At 46.9% G+C, this 17,392-nt stretch overlaps 1 protein-coding gene and 1 long non-coding RNA gene across 9 annotated transcripts in view; one reads left to right on the forward strand and one right to left on the reverse strand.

The window, feature by feature from the left end:
• Positions 1-7,992, forward strand: part of LOC139048082 (uncharacterized) — a 49,752-nt gene extending 41,760 nt beyond the window's left edge. For all 8 annotated transcript variants that reach the window (XM_070522503.1, XM_070522504.1, XM_070522506.1 and 5 more), the window contains exon 5: positions 7,714-7,992. In XM_070522503.1, coding sequence (XP_070378604.1) covers positions 7,714-7,835 — 122 coding nt within the window. In that variant the 3' untranslated portion in view covers positions 7,836-7,992. The remainder of the gene's footprint in view (positions 1-7,713) is intronic.
• Positions 7,993-14,456: 6,464 nt separating this feature from the next.
• LOC139047536 (uncharacterized) lies at positions 14,457-16,871 on the reverse strand. Its single transcript, XR_011507199.1, has 4 exons — positions 16,575-16,871; positions 16,299-16,448; positions 15,655-15,706; positions 14,457-15,225 (listed from the first exon to the last, which is right to left on the reverse strand). It is a non-coding gene; the product is annotated as an uncharacterized lncRNA (long non-coding RNA).
• Between the last annotated feature and the right edge of the window lie 521 nt (positions 16,872-17,392).

Here is a 17,392-nt window from a genome sequence, read left to right on the forward strand (position 1 = left end):
TGCCTTGACCTGCTCTTGCTGTTGCTACGGGTTCTCTGGGTGGTATGCGCGTACTGGGTTCGTCTCGTGATAACGTCATCTATGCGCACCGTATGCTGTATGTGCTTGCGAAAGCGTACGACGATGAGCCGACGATGGCGGCTCAATATCCCGCGTGCAAGGGTATAAGCGCGCCGCTTTCCGTCGCACATGAGGCACCGAAGGGAGGAGAGGGAAGGGGGAGGGCGTTCTACTCCGGCGGCGATCGGGCATGGCGCGGCCGCGCGAGCCCTATCTTGAAAGCGATCTGCGATTCGGACAGTCTAGGCGCACTGAGGACAGGTAGCGTCGTGAGCACTATAGCATTCATACACTATTCATACACTTACGCGTCACCCGCGTTTCCCAAAGTGAAACATCACTGTACGTTCTTGTACTTTAAAATAACACGTGAGATTAGTTCAGTTTAGTTCGTGGTGGTCCAGACATGTTGCTTGTCGTCCACGCTCACCTCGGCTCCACTGTCGTGGCACAGCTTCAAAACAGAACAACGACACCGATTTCGGTCCGCCGACTGTCGGCGACCGCGTTTTTTACTCCGTGCCGACGACTCTGTCGCACTGTACGATGCTGGCCGTCTGCCGACGGTCCACCGACGGCCGTGTCGGGGGCACGTCGGCGGATACGTCGTGTCGGGACGAAATCTGCAGCTTGTGCCACTTGCGCGACGTTCACCGATGCAGACTTCAGGCTACTTGCGGTGCCTTATTTGTACATTTCTCGCAACGTTGTACCTTGTTCCCAGCGAGAGTGGACCTAGTTCAAACCGCAGCCAAGACTACGGCAACGCTATTGTGTTTAGACGCCCTTGAAGAACCGCAGAAGAAAAAGCCAAGGAATTGTTGGGTGTCTCCCTGGCTGCAGGAGGCGTTGCTGCAACATAGGAAGATGCAGGGAGGGTACGAAAACATGATGCGAGCAATACCGCTCGAAGACACTGAAGCCTACAGACGCTGGATACGAATACGTCTCGTGTCTACATGTTCTGATCATTTTCCGCATTCACAGCAAGAAATTGTAGCAGCACTAACAAGGCAACGTACTGAAGGAAGAGGCAAAGCTACTGCCGACACGGTTCGCGTTTCGGCGCCTTGGCGCCCAATGCGTGCAGTGCCCTTGACTAGTCAGCTGACTCGTACTGCCGATCGCGATTAAGCATATATACAAGCGTAGCTGCTTCGGAAATCGCGTTATCAGTGCGATGTTTTCGCTCTGAAACCGGTATCACGCCGAGTAACCAAAGACGACGATCTACAACAGGTTCCTGCGTCGGCGTGACAAAAGCCTGTCACACTGCGACGACTCACGTCGTCAGTCGAGTCGGCGGCATTGCTAGCCTAGTGTGACCAAGTGCTTCTCAGACACACAGTCTGTCGACTACTCGGCCGATGGTCGGCGTCGGTGTCTTGGTATCTCGTCGTCGGAGGTGTCATGTTGGCCTAGTGTGAAGGAGAATTAACGTTAACACCTCGCTGCGTCGACAGACCGCTGTCAACGCTGAACAGAGGAAACGCAAGCGCGCCTAGACAGGTAAATACTACGGGCCGATGAGTCTGCCGATGCCTTTCAAACACGTGCCAGCCATGCGAAGAAAGACGGCCGATGATCGCTAGGGCACATGTCGCCCAACTGCTGGTTCATATCACAACAGCCAGGAACCGCTGGATATAGAGGGGGGATTGGGGGATTTTGAGTGGAAGAGAGTTGCCCAACATAGATGCATGGTTGCAGAGAGTACTGAAGAATACAACGAGCGTATCATAAACTGACGGATGGACAAGTAGACTAGACTGCCGTCATCGTAATTGCTCATGAAATACGATGCGATTAAGATATCAGCTAAGTGAATAATAAACGTGAGAAAGAGAACATGTACTGAACTTTCATTTGAACTAACATGCCCATAGGCCTTGTGCTCTTTAGCCTCGACACTTGCTTTACACAATCTTTTTTTATGCCCCCTGACGGGCCGTCAAGCGCCTTCCCCTAAATAGCTTTGTGCGATGTCATGGATCTCGCTAATATAACCATTCTATTTCAGTCGTTTTACTTCTTACACTTCGTCAATGGTCCGAGTGGCACTCTGGCCACGTTATCAGCACGGTCGGCGCATCGTGCGTAGTGTGTGCTAAGAATGAAATACAAGTGAACGAAAAACAGCCGGTAAATTTATTTAATGGCTTGCCCCGTTTAGGTTCCTTCGCCCCAGGAGTTGTCATGCTTCGGTCGCCTACCTTATTAAGGGGTATAGGCAGGAAACTGATGAGTCGACTCACTCAGAATTACCCCGACTCAGATCGAGTCGCGAGGCTGATGAACCTCGTCTGAGAAAAGCTCGATTGAGATTGAGCACGAGTGATTCAAAAGAAAGAAATATTGTCACGCTGCACGGCGCCGCCGAAGGAATATAAAGTAAAGGAATGCGCGATGAGCTGGACGCTGCCTGATGACCGTGGAAAAACAAATTCGTTGATTGCATCGCCGGTGCGGTATACAGCATTCCTCTCGGGTGTGGACAATCCTACATCAGTCAAACCGGCAGATTCATAAATGACAGGCTATGAGAACACAGTAACAAAGCTAACAATGTGGCCGCTGACGGCTTTCTTGCCATCCATTGCCAGAGATGCAAGTGCAAACCAAGATTTAAAGAAACAGTCATAATGAGTAGAAGCAGGTGTGAAATGACGCGCTTGATAATAGAAGCCAGGCACATATCAACATTCGGCGACGCATGCGTCAGTAAACCTTCCGTTTCATTATCTTCAAAAGAGCTGCATTATCTTTGTTCGCGTTGAACGTGTACATGTCTGTGAATATGTGAATCAAGAAACTGCCTACATGTGGTTCCCGGTTTATGTTTTTTTACTGTTTTTCCGAAAATGTTACACGTGCTGTATGACGGGTCGAGGGTGTATATATAGCGACGAGAGCGAGAAATAAATCTGTTATTGAAAGTAGCGCTGTGAGTGCCAGATGTGCCTTCTGTTGTCCGTGTCAAGCTTGCGCTATAACAAAATAAGACGTGCATTACCGCCGTGTGCATTGGGCAACAATAGCCATCTATCATTTTGTAAATAGAACCATCCTATTCGTTACAATGTTGGGGCAGGCTGCGGTTAGGTCACAATGGACGACTTAGCTCTAACACCCTTTCGATGCAGCAAGTGGTTGGCCGCGCCCCTGACGCTGACAGGAGCAATTCGGACAAGGCGACGTTCGCGAAGAAACCGCCGAAGAAAGCATTCGTCCATAGCAAGCTGGTTACTAGACACCTGATCGAAAAGCACGCACATTCCCAGGCGAAACGAATGAGGACGTCGAAGACTGGTTGAGACACTACCAGAGGGTGAGCCGCCACAATGAATGGAGCGCGTCTGCGCTGCTCTCCAACGTTGTCTTCTTCCTTGCCTCTAGTGCCCTTATATGGTTAGACAATAACGAGGGCTCCCTCCCAACATGGGACAGCCTCTTCGAAGAGATGAAGAAATCCTTAGGTCATTCGCTTTCGCCAAAGAAAAAGGCTGAGAAGACACTTTTCTGACGAGCACAGTTACAGGGAGAGATGTGTACTCTACGTTGAGTCAACCTCAAGATTTGCTGAATTGTGAACGCAAAGATGTCGGATGAGCAAAAGTTCGGACAACTCCTCAAGCGAATTGGCGAAGATGTGCACTATTTTTTATCTCTAAGGAAGACCTCACTACCCCGTCCCAGATAAGGCATCACTGCCGTAAGACTGAGACTCTTAAAGCAAGCCGCAGTCTTCCAAAGATTGGTCGACTTGACAACGTAAGCAACATAGCTAGTGTGGGCGTATCGGCCTCTGACCTTGCTGTTTTAATAAGATGCGTTATCGGAGATCATCATCATCATCATAATCATCATCATCATCATCCTGGTTACGCCCACTGCAGGGCAAAGGCCTCTCCCATGCTTCTCCGACTACCCCGGTCAGGAACTAAATGCGGCCATGTCGTCCGTGCAAACTTCTTAATCTCATCCGCCCATCTAACTTTCCGCCACCCCCTGCTTCACTTCCCTTCCCTTGGAATCCAGTCCCTAACTCTTAATGACCATCGGTTATCTTCCCCCCTCATTGCATGTCCTGCCCATGCCCATTTCTTTTTCTTGATATCAACTAAGATGTCATTAACTCGGGTTTGTTCCCTCACCCAATCTGCTCTTTTCTTATCCCTTAACGTTAAACCCATCATTCTTCTTTCCATAGCTCGTTGCGTCGTCCTGAATTTAAGTAGAACCCTTTTCGTAAGCCTTGAGGTGTCTGCACCATAGGAGAGTACTGGTAAGACACAGCCGTCATAGACGTTTCTCTTGAGAGGTAATGGCAACCTGCTGTTCATGATCTGAGAATGCCTGCCCAACACACCCCAGCCCATTCTTATTCTTCCGATTATTTCCGTCTCATGATCCGGATCCGCGGTCACTACCTGCCGTAAGTAGATGTATTCCCTTACCACTCCCAGTGCCTCGCTACCTATTGTAAATTGCTGTACTCTTCTGAGACTGTTAAACATTACTTTAGTTTTCTGCAGATTAATTTTTAGACCCACTCTTCTGCTTTGCCTCTCCAGGTCAGTGAGCATGCATTGCAGTTGGTCCCCTGAGTTAGTAAGCAAGGCAATATCATCAGCGAATCGCAAGTTACTAAGGTATTCTCCTTCAACTCTTATCCCCTATTCCTCCCAATCCAGGTCTCTGAATACCTGCTGTAAACACGCTGTGAATAGCATTGAAGAGATCGTATCTCCCCGCCTAACGCCTTCCTTTATTGGGATTTTGTTTCTTTCTTTATGGAGGACTACGGTGGCTGTGAAGCCGCTATAGATATGTTTCAGTATTTTTTACATACGGCTCGTCTACACCCTGATTCCGTAAAGCCTCCATGACTGCTGACGTTTCGATTGAATCAAACGAATATCGGAGATCAAATCACTCATTTTCAAGGAAATGATGCAAACTGTGCATTCCACGAGTGCTTCGTAAAATGAGCGCTGCTTGGACGAACCGGTGGCTTGGCCAACACCTGCCTACAGCGACAGCTCCGTATACGACAACACCCATGGTCAGAGCAGCATGAACCAGCCAAAATAAATGAGTTTTGAACTTTGAAAGCACAGACATCCTTGACGTAAGTCGTTCGTCTACAATACGCGTGAGAAATTTGTGCCCAACCGCAATGAATATCGCACCCCACCTGTGTCCTACAGCTGCGGCGATCAGGCACACATCGCAAGTTATAAGGCCCGGTGGCCCACCGTAGGCGCCACTGTGTGTTTACTGAGAGTGCTGAGTGTTTATCTCGCCAACCGTCAGGAAACAGGCGAGGTACGGACGATGACTCCGATGAATACCTCGTTGCCATCTCCTCAGAGTTCCCTGATGCCACACCTTCAAGCCTGTGCAACAGCATGACGCTTCCTTTAGAACTATTCTTGACGCCACTTTGTCATCAGCACCGGGCTCACCATTCATTATTTTTGACGATTTATATTGTATAAGAAATATTCTGCTAATGGCGCTCCACTTCTCGTGGCTCCCCGGACATTAAGGCCGATTATCCCTCACAGCATGCACAATGATATTGCGTCAAGCCACTTTGGCTTTGGTCGGATGCTCTACCGACTGTGCCAGCGTTTCTATTCGCCCAAGTTCTGGAAGACGTCGAAGTAGTACTTTACCAGCTGTGCCGTTTGCCAACGTCATAAGCAGTCAACGATGCGTGCTGTGGGCGCCTGCATGCTGTTAAGCCGCCGAGCTTGCCATTTGAAAAAGTTTCCCTCAAATTGGTGAGGCCTATGTGACCCAGTATACTGAGACGGCAGTGTTCGCCTCGGCTACAGCAGCCGACGTTTCGTATTACCTTGCGGTACTCAGTCATTCTCCGTCACGTTGCTCCGCGCGTTGTGGTTAGTGACTGTGGACGGCAGTTTACAAGAGAAGTCGTTGAAGAACTGCTAGCTCCGTCGATTTGATTAGCGGTGATCGACGCCTTACCATTCGCAAACAAACGGCCTCACATAGTGCACGAATTGGACCCTGGCTGACATGCTTGCCATGTATGTCTCCCCAGGACACGAAAATCGAGATTCTATTTTACCATTTGTTACGCACGCTTGCATGGCTGCCAAGCACCAAATCATAGACTATGCACAAATTTTCTCTATGCTCAAGACACCCAAAGCTTCAACGGCAGCATCATTTCCTTGTTCCCACATGATGACTTTATGTCGTACAGAAAAAGCGCGTCCAGGCTGGGCGCGCTTCAGGACTCCTTCCTGTGAAGATCGTGCCAAGACTCGTTATGATGCTCGACATATGCTCTTCACATTGGCCCTTGGAGAATGTCTCGCTTTGGACGCCTGTACGGCACAATGGGCTGTGCACCAAATTTGTGTCACGATATACGGGCCCATACGTCTTACTGAAATGTTTGAGTGACGTGACATACGCCATCGCAAGAGCAACTTCGCATAGCCGGCGGCCACGTAAAACGCAACTCACGCACGTCGCCCGACCCAGACTGCTCCACCATCGGGCTGTGTAACTCGCTCGGAGGGGTTCGTCGTTCCCGGAGAAATTGTCGCGCTGCACGGCGCAGCCGAAAGGAGAGAAAGTAGAGGATTGCCCGAGGAGCTGGCCGCTGCCGGTCGACCTTATATGAAGGCCCTGTCCCTTGCGATACGCTAACCATCTATCATTTTGTAAACAAACCCATCCGATATCCGTTACAATATGCTTTATGAGCAGGTTCAAGCGAGCTTCATTTATTTTGCAGATGTATAGAAGGGCCAAAGAAAGATGACTATTTTCCCTGTTTCTTTTTTTTAAGTTGTTTTCTAGATGCTTGTTCATGACTTTAATGGGGGCAAGTTTTGTGGGGTGGGGGGGTTCTGGAACTATTTTCGTGCGGCATCAGCGGTGAAAAGCGACGATGACGGCGAGGTTCGTATCAAATGCCAATGAAAGAACAGCTATCAACGCAGGGTGAGGAAGGGGAAGCGGTGATATGGCCAGCACGTCTGTGAGAACTCACTGCCGGACAGCAGTGTCGGTGACGAGCTATTAGAACATCCAGCAATGCAGGCCTCACAGCCCATCGGAACGCTTAGCCCGACACCGGCGTCAGGAGAGCCGGCACAGTACTAAAGAGGAAGAATAATTGCATGCGAAGGAGAATGTTGAGGTGTTTGGCTCAAATATAGTGAAGCATATAACTAGCCAAGGTAACCGCAAAAGGGATTGCACCGGATACTGTAAAGCGTTTAGAAAGTGTTTAGGCGATTTCAAGGGAAACCAGTGCACACTTACAAAGTTTGTCAGAGCTCGCTTATGCAGTTTCGCTGTCTCTGAGGTAGGTGCTGCTCAAATTGGCCAACTGCGAAGTCTTTAATACAAATCTTTTTTTGTGTGTGTGCTTGTTGCATAAGCCCCAACTGTAAGTTGTCCTCCTGACGATGTGTTTCGAATGGCGGGGCCGGAACACATTCCGCGTAATCGCGGTGAATTAGTATTCAAAGTAGTCGGCGAGTGTTCGCGTTAAAATGTCATTTGCCTACGTTGCACAATTTCTAACATTTCGTGCTTTGCCCATAACAATTGAACCAGATACCTCTTTTGGAACCGTACTAATATTTCTTTCTCTCTTTTCAGTTTGCATACTGTGGGTAGCGATGGATACTGTTGACAAAATTCCTGAAAGCTGCCTTGGCGCCTATCATGAGACCTGCCCGATAGAATACAGGGCTTACGACAGTGACATCTGCGAAAAATGAATCCAGCCGCGGCGAATTAACGAAATTTTTAGCTGATTCACGTGTCACTTTTCTTCAAAGGACCCTACAGAGAAACACTAAATATCTTTAATATTATTAGGGTATTCCTTCAAGGCACTAGTTGCACTCATTTAGCAATAATTAGTTGTTTATTAAAAAACAAAGCAAGGTCAAAGTTGTATTTGTTTTTTGTCGGCGTCGACACCGAGCCCCCAGTACGTTAGTGCCATGCACAAATTTGTATGTACTCTTTTTTTTCTTCTTCTGGTTCATCTGGGCCAGCAAATTCTGCTGAAAATGATCAGGTTCAATTCGCTCTTTTAAGTCTAAATAGGCCTGAGCAGGCGCCATGAGAATGCATGATGGCATGGCCAGCTTGCGTAGAAAATTCAAAGCGTCTTCACCACGTTGTGCAAGTTTTCTGCTTTAGTTATTTTCTGGTCGTGGTACGAGTATATTTCTTGGCATTGCAGAAGGATAATCCGATTAAAACTGCTCGAACTACTCTTCAGCGTCTTTGGATGAGTACTGCCCGCTGACAATACCATAATATTTTCCTCCTCTAAACAAAAAATTTAAAATGCATTAGTGTATCTTAGGGACATTCAGAAGATCCTAACTTTTATTTCATAGGCTTCGCAGTCAGCAGTGCAACAAATGAAAGATCGCAAAGCAAACCATCGAGATAAAATGGGGTTTGAACGGTAGAAATCGGTATTACAGACATATGTATTGGAATTTCTCACGTATAAACGCATTATACTTCTGCACTTTAGTTTTCAATTGAGCTACGCGTTCCAGCTTATGGAAACTTTTGGAAGTAACCTGAAAGATTTTAGTGTAGTTCGAAAGAGAGTTAAGTGTGCAAAAGTATTCGTACACGAGCATTAGGTGCCGAATTCTCGAACATGTGAAAGTGGCACATTTGCATTATAGTGCTGGCGCACGGAGCATGGCTACGCCTCGAAAGAGTGTGACGAACTCGACAGGACCTAACGCCGCTATGTGAGGCAACTCCGCTATGGGAGCTTATGAATGTAAGTTGGGAAACAATATAAAAATTCGAGTCGGAAACGTTTTCTTCTTAGCCCATACTCAGAAAACATCTGATATTTGGCGTTGTGCTGACGATAAGTTCTCAATCTCCATTGTCTACCACTTTCTGTCCCACATGCTAGCAGCCGAAGAATGTAATGAAGGCGCATTTTGCATTTGAAGGATAGCGGTAAGCTACCGGTGATGACTTGGCAAGACTAGCGTAAGCGCTCCAGCCAATTTTTATAGCATAATTATCCTTCCCATGACCAGGGTCTCCTGTGAGTAATTAGCTTGGACAAACGTACCCTTGCACAGATCATATAGGCTGTCTGCCACCCACAAATTATCGTTCTCTTTCCAGGCTACTAAAGGGACAATGAAGGCAAATACTAAGTCGACCACGTTTCTTTAAATATTATCATTCCAGAAACCTCGAAACCTTTGTGTCGTGCCAAAAAATAAGTTTACGAGAAAATTGCATCAGAAGGGTACGAATCATCACCATTTGCAAAGGGGGAAGCATCCCCACCCTTTGCTGCAATCGGTGTATAAACCGCGCCCGACAGATGGCCGTACCGAGCCAAGAGAGAGCGGTGGTTTCGCTGCTGAAGCTGCTTTTTGGTAAAGTGGCGTAAACCACTCTGGCGTCCCGCGACGTCACATGAAATTTGCTTTATCTGCTGCTTGCAGTTTGTGCGAGTCTATTGAGTCAGCAAAACAAGCGTAGCATTACGATATAACGAAAGTACTAAAACGCGAAAGCATGGGCGATGCAAAGTCCAGCGAAAACGAAATCTTTTGACCACCCGCGCTGTTGTCAATGGTGATTTCAATGAGTACTTTAAAAATGAAATAGGGTTGGAAAGTAGCATTTTATTTCGTCTTTTAATAAGATACAAGGATGTTTTTTTTCTTGCGAGTGGTTGAGTACTAACGACAGAATTTCATCCAGAAGTGCTTTCGTCATTGGGCAAGCACTTGAATGTCCCGGAAGCGCCTCTAATCTTGTCCTGCATTTGCCTCAATTTCCCGATTATGAAGTCTCTATTCGCCATAATATTGACACTCAAGCTTTCAAAGACATCAAGGGAGCACTCGCAAGGTTGACACTCTTATCGCATTTTCTCATGATCTGTAATTTGAATTTGGATGTGGGTAATGTTCTCCGACAGTTCGTCGCCGGCGCATAAGAGCCCTTGATAAGATGACACCGCAGAGAAGCGCTAGGTCACATTCGGCCAGGAGTTGCTGGGTCTATAACTCTACTTGAAGCACTTCCACGACTACCTCAAATGTCTTCCCTTTGTTCATACTCACTTCATAGGCCCCTAACATACGCTTTTAATTCAAACAGCCCCTGTTATACTCTCCGCCAGCTTTTATATATAGCTTATAGATACGAATTTACTAGCAAAATTCATCATTTCAGCGGCAACTAGCATGCTTTCTCGCGTACACGTGGATTTCACTGACTCCGAATTCGACTCAACCTCTCTAGACTGACCTCACATGGATTTCATAGCGCGACGACTATGAAAGTGTCGAAGACATTGTACTTCTCAACCACCTTACAGCGGCTTGTTTGAAAAAAGATTCGAAAATCACACTCTGCAACGCCAACGTCTTCCAAACTACGCCATGGCATTGTAGAGAGGAATTTGCAAGGAAGACGCCTGCATCGCTTCCTCAGCAACCTGTGGCTTCCTTACTGGGCTACAGTGTTCTAAAGCATATTCGTGTACGGTGTACCTAAGCGTTCAAAACCGTAGCAAGCGGCTATCTTTGGGTGTGACTCCTGGATCGATAAGACGATAACGATACATAAGGTGCGCTCATATTGCACCATTAACACTCTTGTTCGCTAAGTTTCACGGTGATGGTCCGCCATTTACTAGTGGTGATTGACCTTAGAGGTTGTAAAGTGGGTACATTATCTATATATTTCAGCTATGTGTCGTGAACCAGAACACTGCTTCGTTTCCTGCAATGATCACGTGATCGTGTTGATATTTATTGCCTTCTATATCCTGTACAATTTGACTATTACAGGCAATAGTATTAAAAAGTAACAACTGGTTCATTTTTGGCGGCATATTGTGGCCATAGAAGTATTTTCTGACAATAAGAATAGGTCAAACGAAGTGTGTTTTTGTGTTTGCTTTACAAATATATTCGTGTTTTTCATTGTTTCTAGGCCTGTGGCCCGCGTCACAAATATCCTGTGATTGCAAAATAAAGTTGAGTTGTCAGTAGGCTTGTCTTTTCACGTTAGTGTGATCCTTGCTAGATCAATACAAGTGCGTAGCCACGAATGCGCGTTGTTATACACAAATGCACAAAAGTGTGAATACTCCATCCAGAGCCTCCAGAGGAAGAGAGACTGATTGTGAAGAGCAAATGGTGCTCCAGCACTGCCTAATAGTTCTGCGCCTAGTCTCCTAGCTTATCAAACGACAATATCGTTCACCCATGCTTCGCTTGCGCAATTCACGACATCATTCAGCACGATGCCATCAAGACAAACTTGAGGCCAGCCTATGACGGTACAATTTGTGTCGAATCGTGAACGCTGTCGGAGCTGTCGGATGATCTCGCCGCTGCCACCATTTGTAAGGGTTAAAGGTCGTAGAGAGGAACTTGGAAGGAACTAGGCGTACTGGGTTTATTTACAGTATTTCAAGTTTAAACAAGACATACATTCGACAGTCTAAGCGTGGCTTCCAAAAAGAGCACGCAAGACGAGCATACAGCACACAGCTTACGAGTACATAGACGAGCACGCAGCCCACGTGCATGATCTAGCACCTTGACGAAAAAAAATAAATAATGGGGTTTTACGTGCCAAAACGATTTTCTGATTACGAGGCACACCGTAGTGGAGAGCTCCGGAAATTTCGACCATCTGGGGTCCTTCAACGTGCACCTTAATCTATGTACACGGGTGTTTTCGCATTTCCCCCCCATCGAAATGCAGCCGCCGTGGCCGGGATTCGATCCCGCGACCTCGTGCTCAGCTGTCCAACACCGTATCCACTGAGCAACCACAGCGGGTGCACCTTGCCGAGTACGACGACGAGCACACTCTAGCAGCCGACAACAGCTGCTTATAAACACTCCATTTGTCCCTAATTCCCAAGGTGAGAGAACCGTTCGACCAGTCATCGAAGTTGACCCACTGGTTGCCCATTATCTTGAGCCTTGAAAGGCGCATCGGTTTCCCGAGCTGACCCCAGCAGCGCGGCTGCCGGTTGACCATTGTCTTGCGCCTCTAAATTTCAGAGCTGCCTTTCTCCTGTAGTCGCCACGACTGTCAGCAGACTGCAACGAATCCTCAGGCCCCTGTACCACACAGCCCCCTTTTGTTAGGGAAAGCTCTTCTCGCTGCGGAGAGACCATGACGACCCGGCAAATCAAACAACAATACGTTGGGTGCCAAACGTGGCCCGCCCTACTGTCGTCACCGGTTCTCCGAATGAAAAGCATGGTGGAATAGCGCTGTCGTCCTCGCTGGTTCTCCGAACGAAGCCAGCACCACGGGTCGATCGAAGCACGTGCAGCGGGCTGAAATAGTTTTGCAGAGCAGTACCCTTGCAGGCCGATCCTAACAGCTCCTCCATGGCCCGGAAAATCTCGCCTGGCCCGGAAGAGAACGACTTGCGAGCAAGAAGATGGCTTTGCTTTCTGCAACCCCTACGCACTAGGAATGCCTGCAGCCATCTCACAACAATGGGCACAGAAGAGTCGATCCCGGCAACACAATACCGCTCGGCGTTGAAACGCCCGGAATCAGCTGCTAGCCCACCAGGCTTCCTATGACAATTTCAATGCAAGCCACTCAACAGGGAACCCCAAATTTTTCCCCAAAATTTCGTGCCGCCAAAGCGAGCGTTCACGTTCCCTTTGAGTTCGGCCAAACCTTACCGTCGCGCTGCACAAGAGCAAAGGTATACACAGAACTAAACCGAAGACTCTCAACCACCAATACCCGTACATAACTTAAGCAGCCTAAGTTCACGAACAACCTGTTGTTACCCTGTGTTCTGACCTCTGTGGTCACGCGAGTGGAAAGAGGAGCACATATGGGACTTGAACATTCTAGATAAACGCTAGATTGTTCTAATATTACCCTCTGACAAATAAAATGTCCTTTGGTATGCGTACAGACAGCGTTTATTAGCGAATCATTGCGCATAACATACAATTTATTGGGACAAGTTCTTCAGAGTCGCAGTTTAAACACTTCGGCACGGTTGATCTCAAAAGTGTTGGTGTGTCTTATTTCCTGGAATACCGTAGAAAAAATTTTATAGAATCCTGTGGCCTGAAAAGACCCATGCTATGACAGATCTCTGAAGAATACGCCTCTATAATGCATCTCTACGCTGACGTACAAGTTTTCTAGGCATATGTGCTGATACTCTTGTCATCGCAGCCTTGTCTATTCCTCCCAGCGTCAAACTTGAGCACATCTCAACATTGACGTCGGTGGAGGATGGCTGCATCCACGAAGCCGTTCATTTGAACTTTCAAGAGCCACTTCAGACATGGACTGTCTTTGAGGCAATAAATCAGTACTGAACTTGATAGACGGTGTACGATAGACGAGGGCTTTATGATTACTTTGTCGCGGAGTTGTGTTGTGAAATGGGCATCATTTAGCATTTACTATAGGGTTGCCCAGGCAGTGCGATATCTATATGAAGTAGGTCACTGTCACGAAGGCAAAGTTAGCTGTCCAAAATCCTTCTACTTCAACCCCATTTTCGTAACACGATGTAACACTGTGTAATATCCTTTTGTGCCCGTGGCCACCATTCCATTACAATTCCATTCCGCGACATTAGAACTTCCCATTTACAATAAGGGAGTGGCTGGGCCGTTCAATTCCATTCAAGTAATTTCTCAACGTTGGAAAGGCACCTTGTTAGCTTTATCGAGTTACCGATAAACGCACCATAAAGCTGATATCATGAAACGCGTTAAGAACCGCAAAAATACGTAAGACACGTTACGAAGATCGAGAGATAGTAGTTGGTGACATATCTCGAGCCGTAAAGCCACCTTACTAATTCCCATAGTGGCATTTCTCCCGCTACCTGCAGTATTTGCATGGTCAGCATGTTTTAATGGCTTGTGATGTCTCGATATTGATTAGCCCTAATTATGTTAATAATGAAATGACGACATAGCGAATTTTTTCTTAGGTGTCCTCGTGAAATTTAAATGCTGCAAGATCACTAGCAGTGTAATGTGCAAAAAGAAGCTTTAGTTCAGTTTTATTTATCAAAATTTTGCAGCAATACGTCATGATCTAAATGGGAGCTTCGCGGTTTTGTTTTGAAAACGTAAAGTGTAAATGGTGGCTGCTTCAACGGTTAGTTCTAAAAAAAGAATGTGAAATAAAACCGTTGCCTTCAACCTAAGTATGCGTTCGGCATCACAAACATGAACTGCTCGAAAGAGGTTCTTGACAGCCGATTTCGCTTCGCTGTAATTATGAGGGTGCAATAAAAAACACGCGTTCCACGTCAGCTGACATCGGAGTGACAGTGAAAACTGCCCGTGCGAGGTGGGAAAGCAAGAGAAAGCGCCTAGCGTTCGGTATCCATTAGGTCAGGGGTCTAACCGTGTCTGCGCAAGTTCCCGCTGTAAAGTAAAGGCAAATTTCCCCTGCAATGAATCTAGGCATATTGTCTTGGCTGGCATTGTCATTTCGCCCCAAGTTTTGAAACATCAGTCTGCTTGGCCCTGCTCCAGAGTCTGCATTGGCCACGGTGCTAACAAAAGAAGCCCCCTCCCCAGCACAGGAAAACGCATCTGCTTGGCTGTTCCAGCTGAACACCAAGAAGTCTGAAACCGTGGGTCCAGGAGGGCACCCATCGAAAAACAAAGTCAGTTCAGGTGGTTGTTAACCGCTTCTCCAGGCTACGCTGTATGCCTTTAGCCGCCACTTTGAAAAGAAGTCTGCCTTTGCTGAAGATTTACACAAGGGAAACTTCGATATTTTGCAACGCTGGAAGAAAAAGCCCGGCTGTCTCGTGCCTTTACTGCGGCACCTCCGTGGCTTCCTCAACAGAGGAGAAAGCTCGATCAAGTCCATCGCCAGCCTCGGTTCATATTTAGACATTTTAGCCATCTTGCACACGTGCACAGTTTCTGTCAAGCCTAGATGACTAAAAAAAGTTGCAACGAGTTTTCTCATCAATTCCAACTGCGAATTACACCTTGTCACGTTCTGGGTGTCCAAATGCAGGCCGACCTTATTTAACACTTCTTCCATGTCAGCGGTGCTCTTTCGTATAGATGCAAGGATGGCGCCGTATTTTTGTACGATTTCCTCGGAATTTGGGTTCTAAAACAAAGCGAGAACGACAATTAGTAAATATTCCGACTGCAAGAACAGTTAGAGCAAACGGCACACATCCAATGCAGCAGAGTTTTAGAGAATGATGACATGTAATCGTAGGGTATTGCACTCCACGACACACTGACACTTTTAAGCTTGCATTAGACAAAATAAAGCGGGGACCGAAATAGCCGTTATCTCCAGCATTACGATAAATTGAGTGCACATTAGTACACAGGCCGCGCCTTCTTGTTTAGGTATCAATGCCATGCAAGTAGTGCCATGGCTACGGCACAATGGCTGGTATTACCCTAATTAAATGGGCTTCATAATTCAAATAAACATACTAGCAGCGCACTGCCACCCCACTGACTGGTCTTATATACCAGACAACTGTGTTTATGAGCAGACCGAGTTCTACTAGGAGTGACGTACGAAGTATTCCATCTTCCAGGGAGGCAGTGAGGGTCGGGGTGGCGGTGTAATCCTAATAAAAAAAGGAGAGGGAGTTCAAAAAGCTGGATAATAGGAAGTAGCACAAGATAGAATGACATAAAAATAGCTTGAACATGGAATGCATCAAATCCAGATGTTTTAAAATATAACGGGACACCGTGGGCGTTCTTACATGACGTGCCAATTTTGTTTTTGTTTGTCTTTAGAGGTATTTTAGAAAGGTTGATTGGCGAAGTAACAGCAGACCTCGAAGTCGCGTAAATTGGTGCTTGGCCTGCGGCTGAAAAATGATTGGCAGCCACTATTTGATGGGATATCGTGACCTCGGCGATGACACTAAATGCACCACGAATCAACAGGAAGCACGGTTGAAAATTTGGCTAATCATGAGCCGGGGATACTTGCATAATCAAGCTTTAAAGCACCGAAACTAGAATAAGCACAGTTGTTTGCCCTTAGATGTCAAACTGCAATTATTGTATTTATACATTGCTTTCCCTTCGTTCGTGGCAAATTATTTTAAAAGAAGCTTGACACAAACAATCGTTTATAAAAATTGTAATAAATGAATGAAGTATCAGTCCACATAAGATGAAACCAATGCGTTATTTATTAGTGCATACCTGCCGAATGGTATCTTTTATGGCATGCTGCAGGCTGTGGGTGGCGCAGGCAAGTCGAAATTGCTCCAGCTGATGTAACTCGCCTGAAAGCTCCTTTAGTAATCGTTGCGACCGGTCGTCGAAGTTGTCATCGTCATCGTCCTCTGCAGTCTCCAACCCGGTAAATGCAGATACCTTTATCATTGACGAAGCTTAATCTATCACCACGCGAATGAACTGGAAAATGAAATAAAAACACTTAACGGAGGCGAAATGGTACGAAAATACATATTTTACCTTGTCACTGATGCTCCACTGCAGCAACGCTGTGTCATACTCGGAGTGAATCCGAGCAGCAATGTGTCTCCCCTTCAGGCGACGGAAACTGACGAGGTACGTGTGAGCCGTGAAATCACTGTCCACAAATGCCGCTTCGACAGCTAGGAAGCCCTGCGTATATAGACCACGACGTCACACATATAGTGCGATACAGACATACTCCGCTGCCACCAAAGACGATGATATTTTGGTCGGCAGCGCTGACACTTTCCCGGTCAGGAACTGCTCTCTGAGGTAATCCTGCGATGGCAACTTGTAGCCCAGGATGGTGACCTGCATTTGAAAGAATACAAAGAAGTTACTTTGATGAAAGGCGATTTATAACATTGTCAAACTTACCGTTACGAATTGTTTGAATCCCTTCCTTTCAACAACATGAAAGGCCTCCATGTCAGTGCAAATTATGTTGCTTATGGCGTCCGCCAGCACAGCCTTTCGATGAAGAGGCACAGAGCTGCACCCAGCGGTGAAAGCCGACGTTATGTTCGGCTGGCTTTCCAGCCCTTTCTCTTGTTGGGTGTACTCACGGTCTTGCTTTCTTTTTTGGGGCAAAATCGAATTAGGTGCAACTCCGCCTGCAGCATGTACAGTTTCGAGCAAAGCGTACAGCGTGCACCTTCTTTGTTATCATCGCGGGTAATTTCATAAAGCTGTTTCCTATGTGCTATATAGGCGGACTTACTGCGTGCGTGAGTCGCTTGGCGCAGCAGCCAGTGTGACAGTCCCTTATGGAAGCACTCTTTGTATCCAATGGAACAGAGCTTCTGTGAATAGAG

The sequence above is a fragment of the Dermacentor albipictus genome, chromosome 7 (assembly GCF_038994185.2).
Source record: "Dermacentor albipictus isolate Rhodes 1998 colony chromosome 7, USDA_Dalb.pri_finalv2, whole genome shotgun sequence".
In the NCBI taxonomy this organism is placed as follows: Eukaryota; Metazoa; Arthropoda; class Arachnida; order Ixodida; family Ixodidae; genus Dermacentor; species Dermacentor albipictus.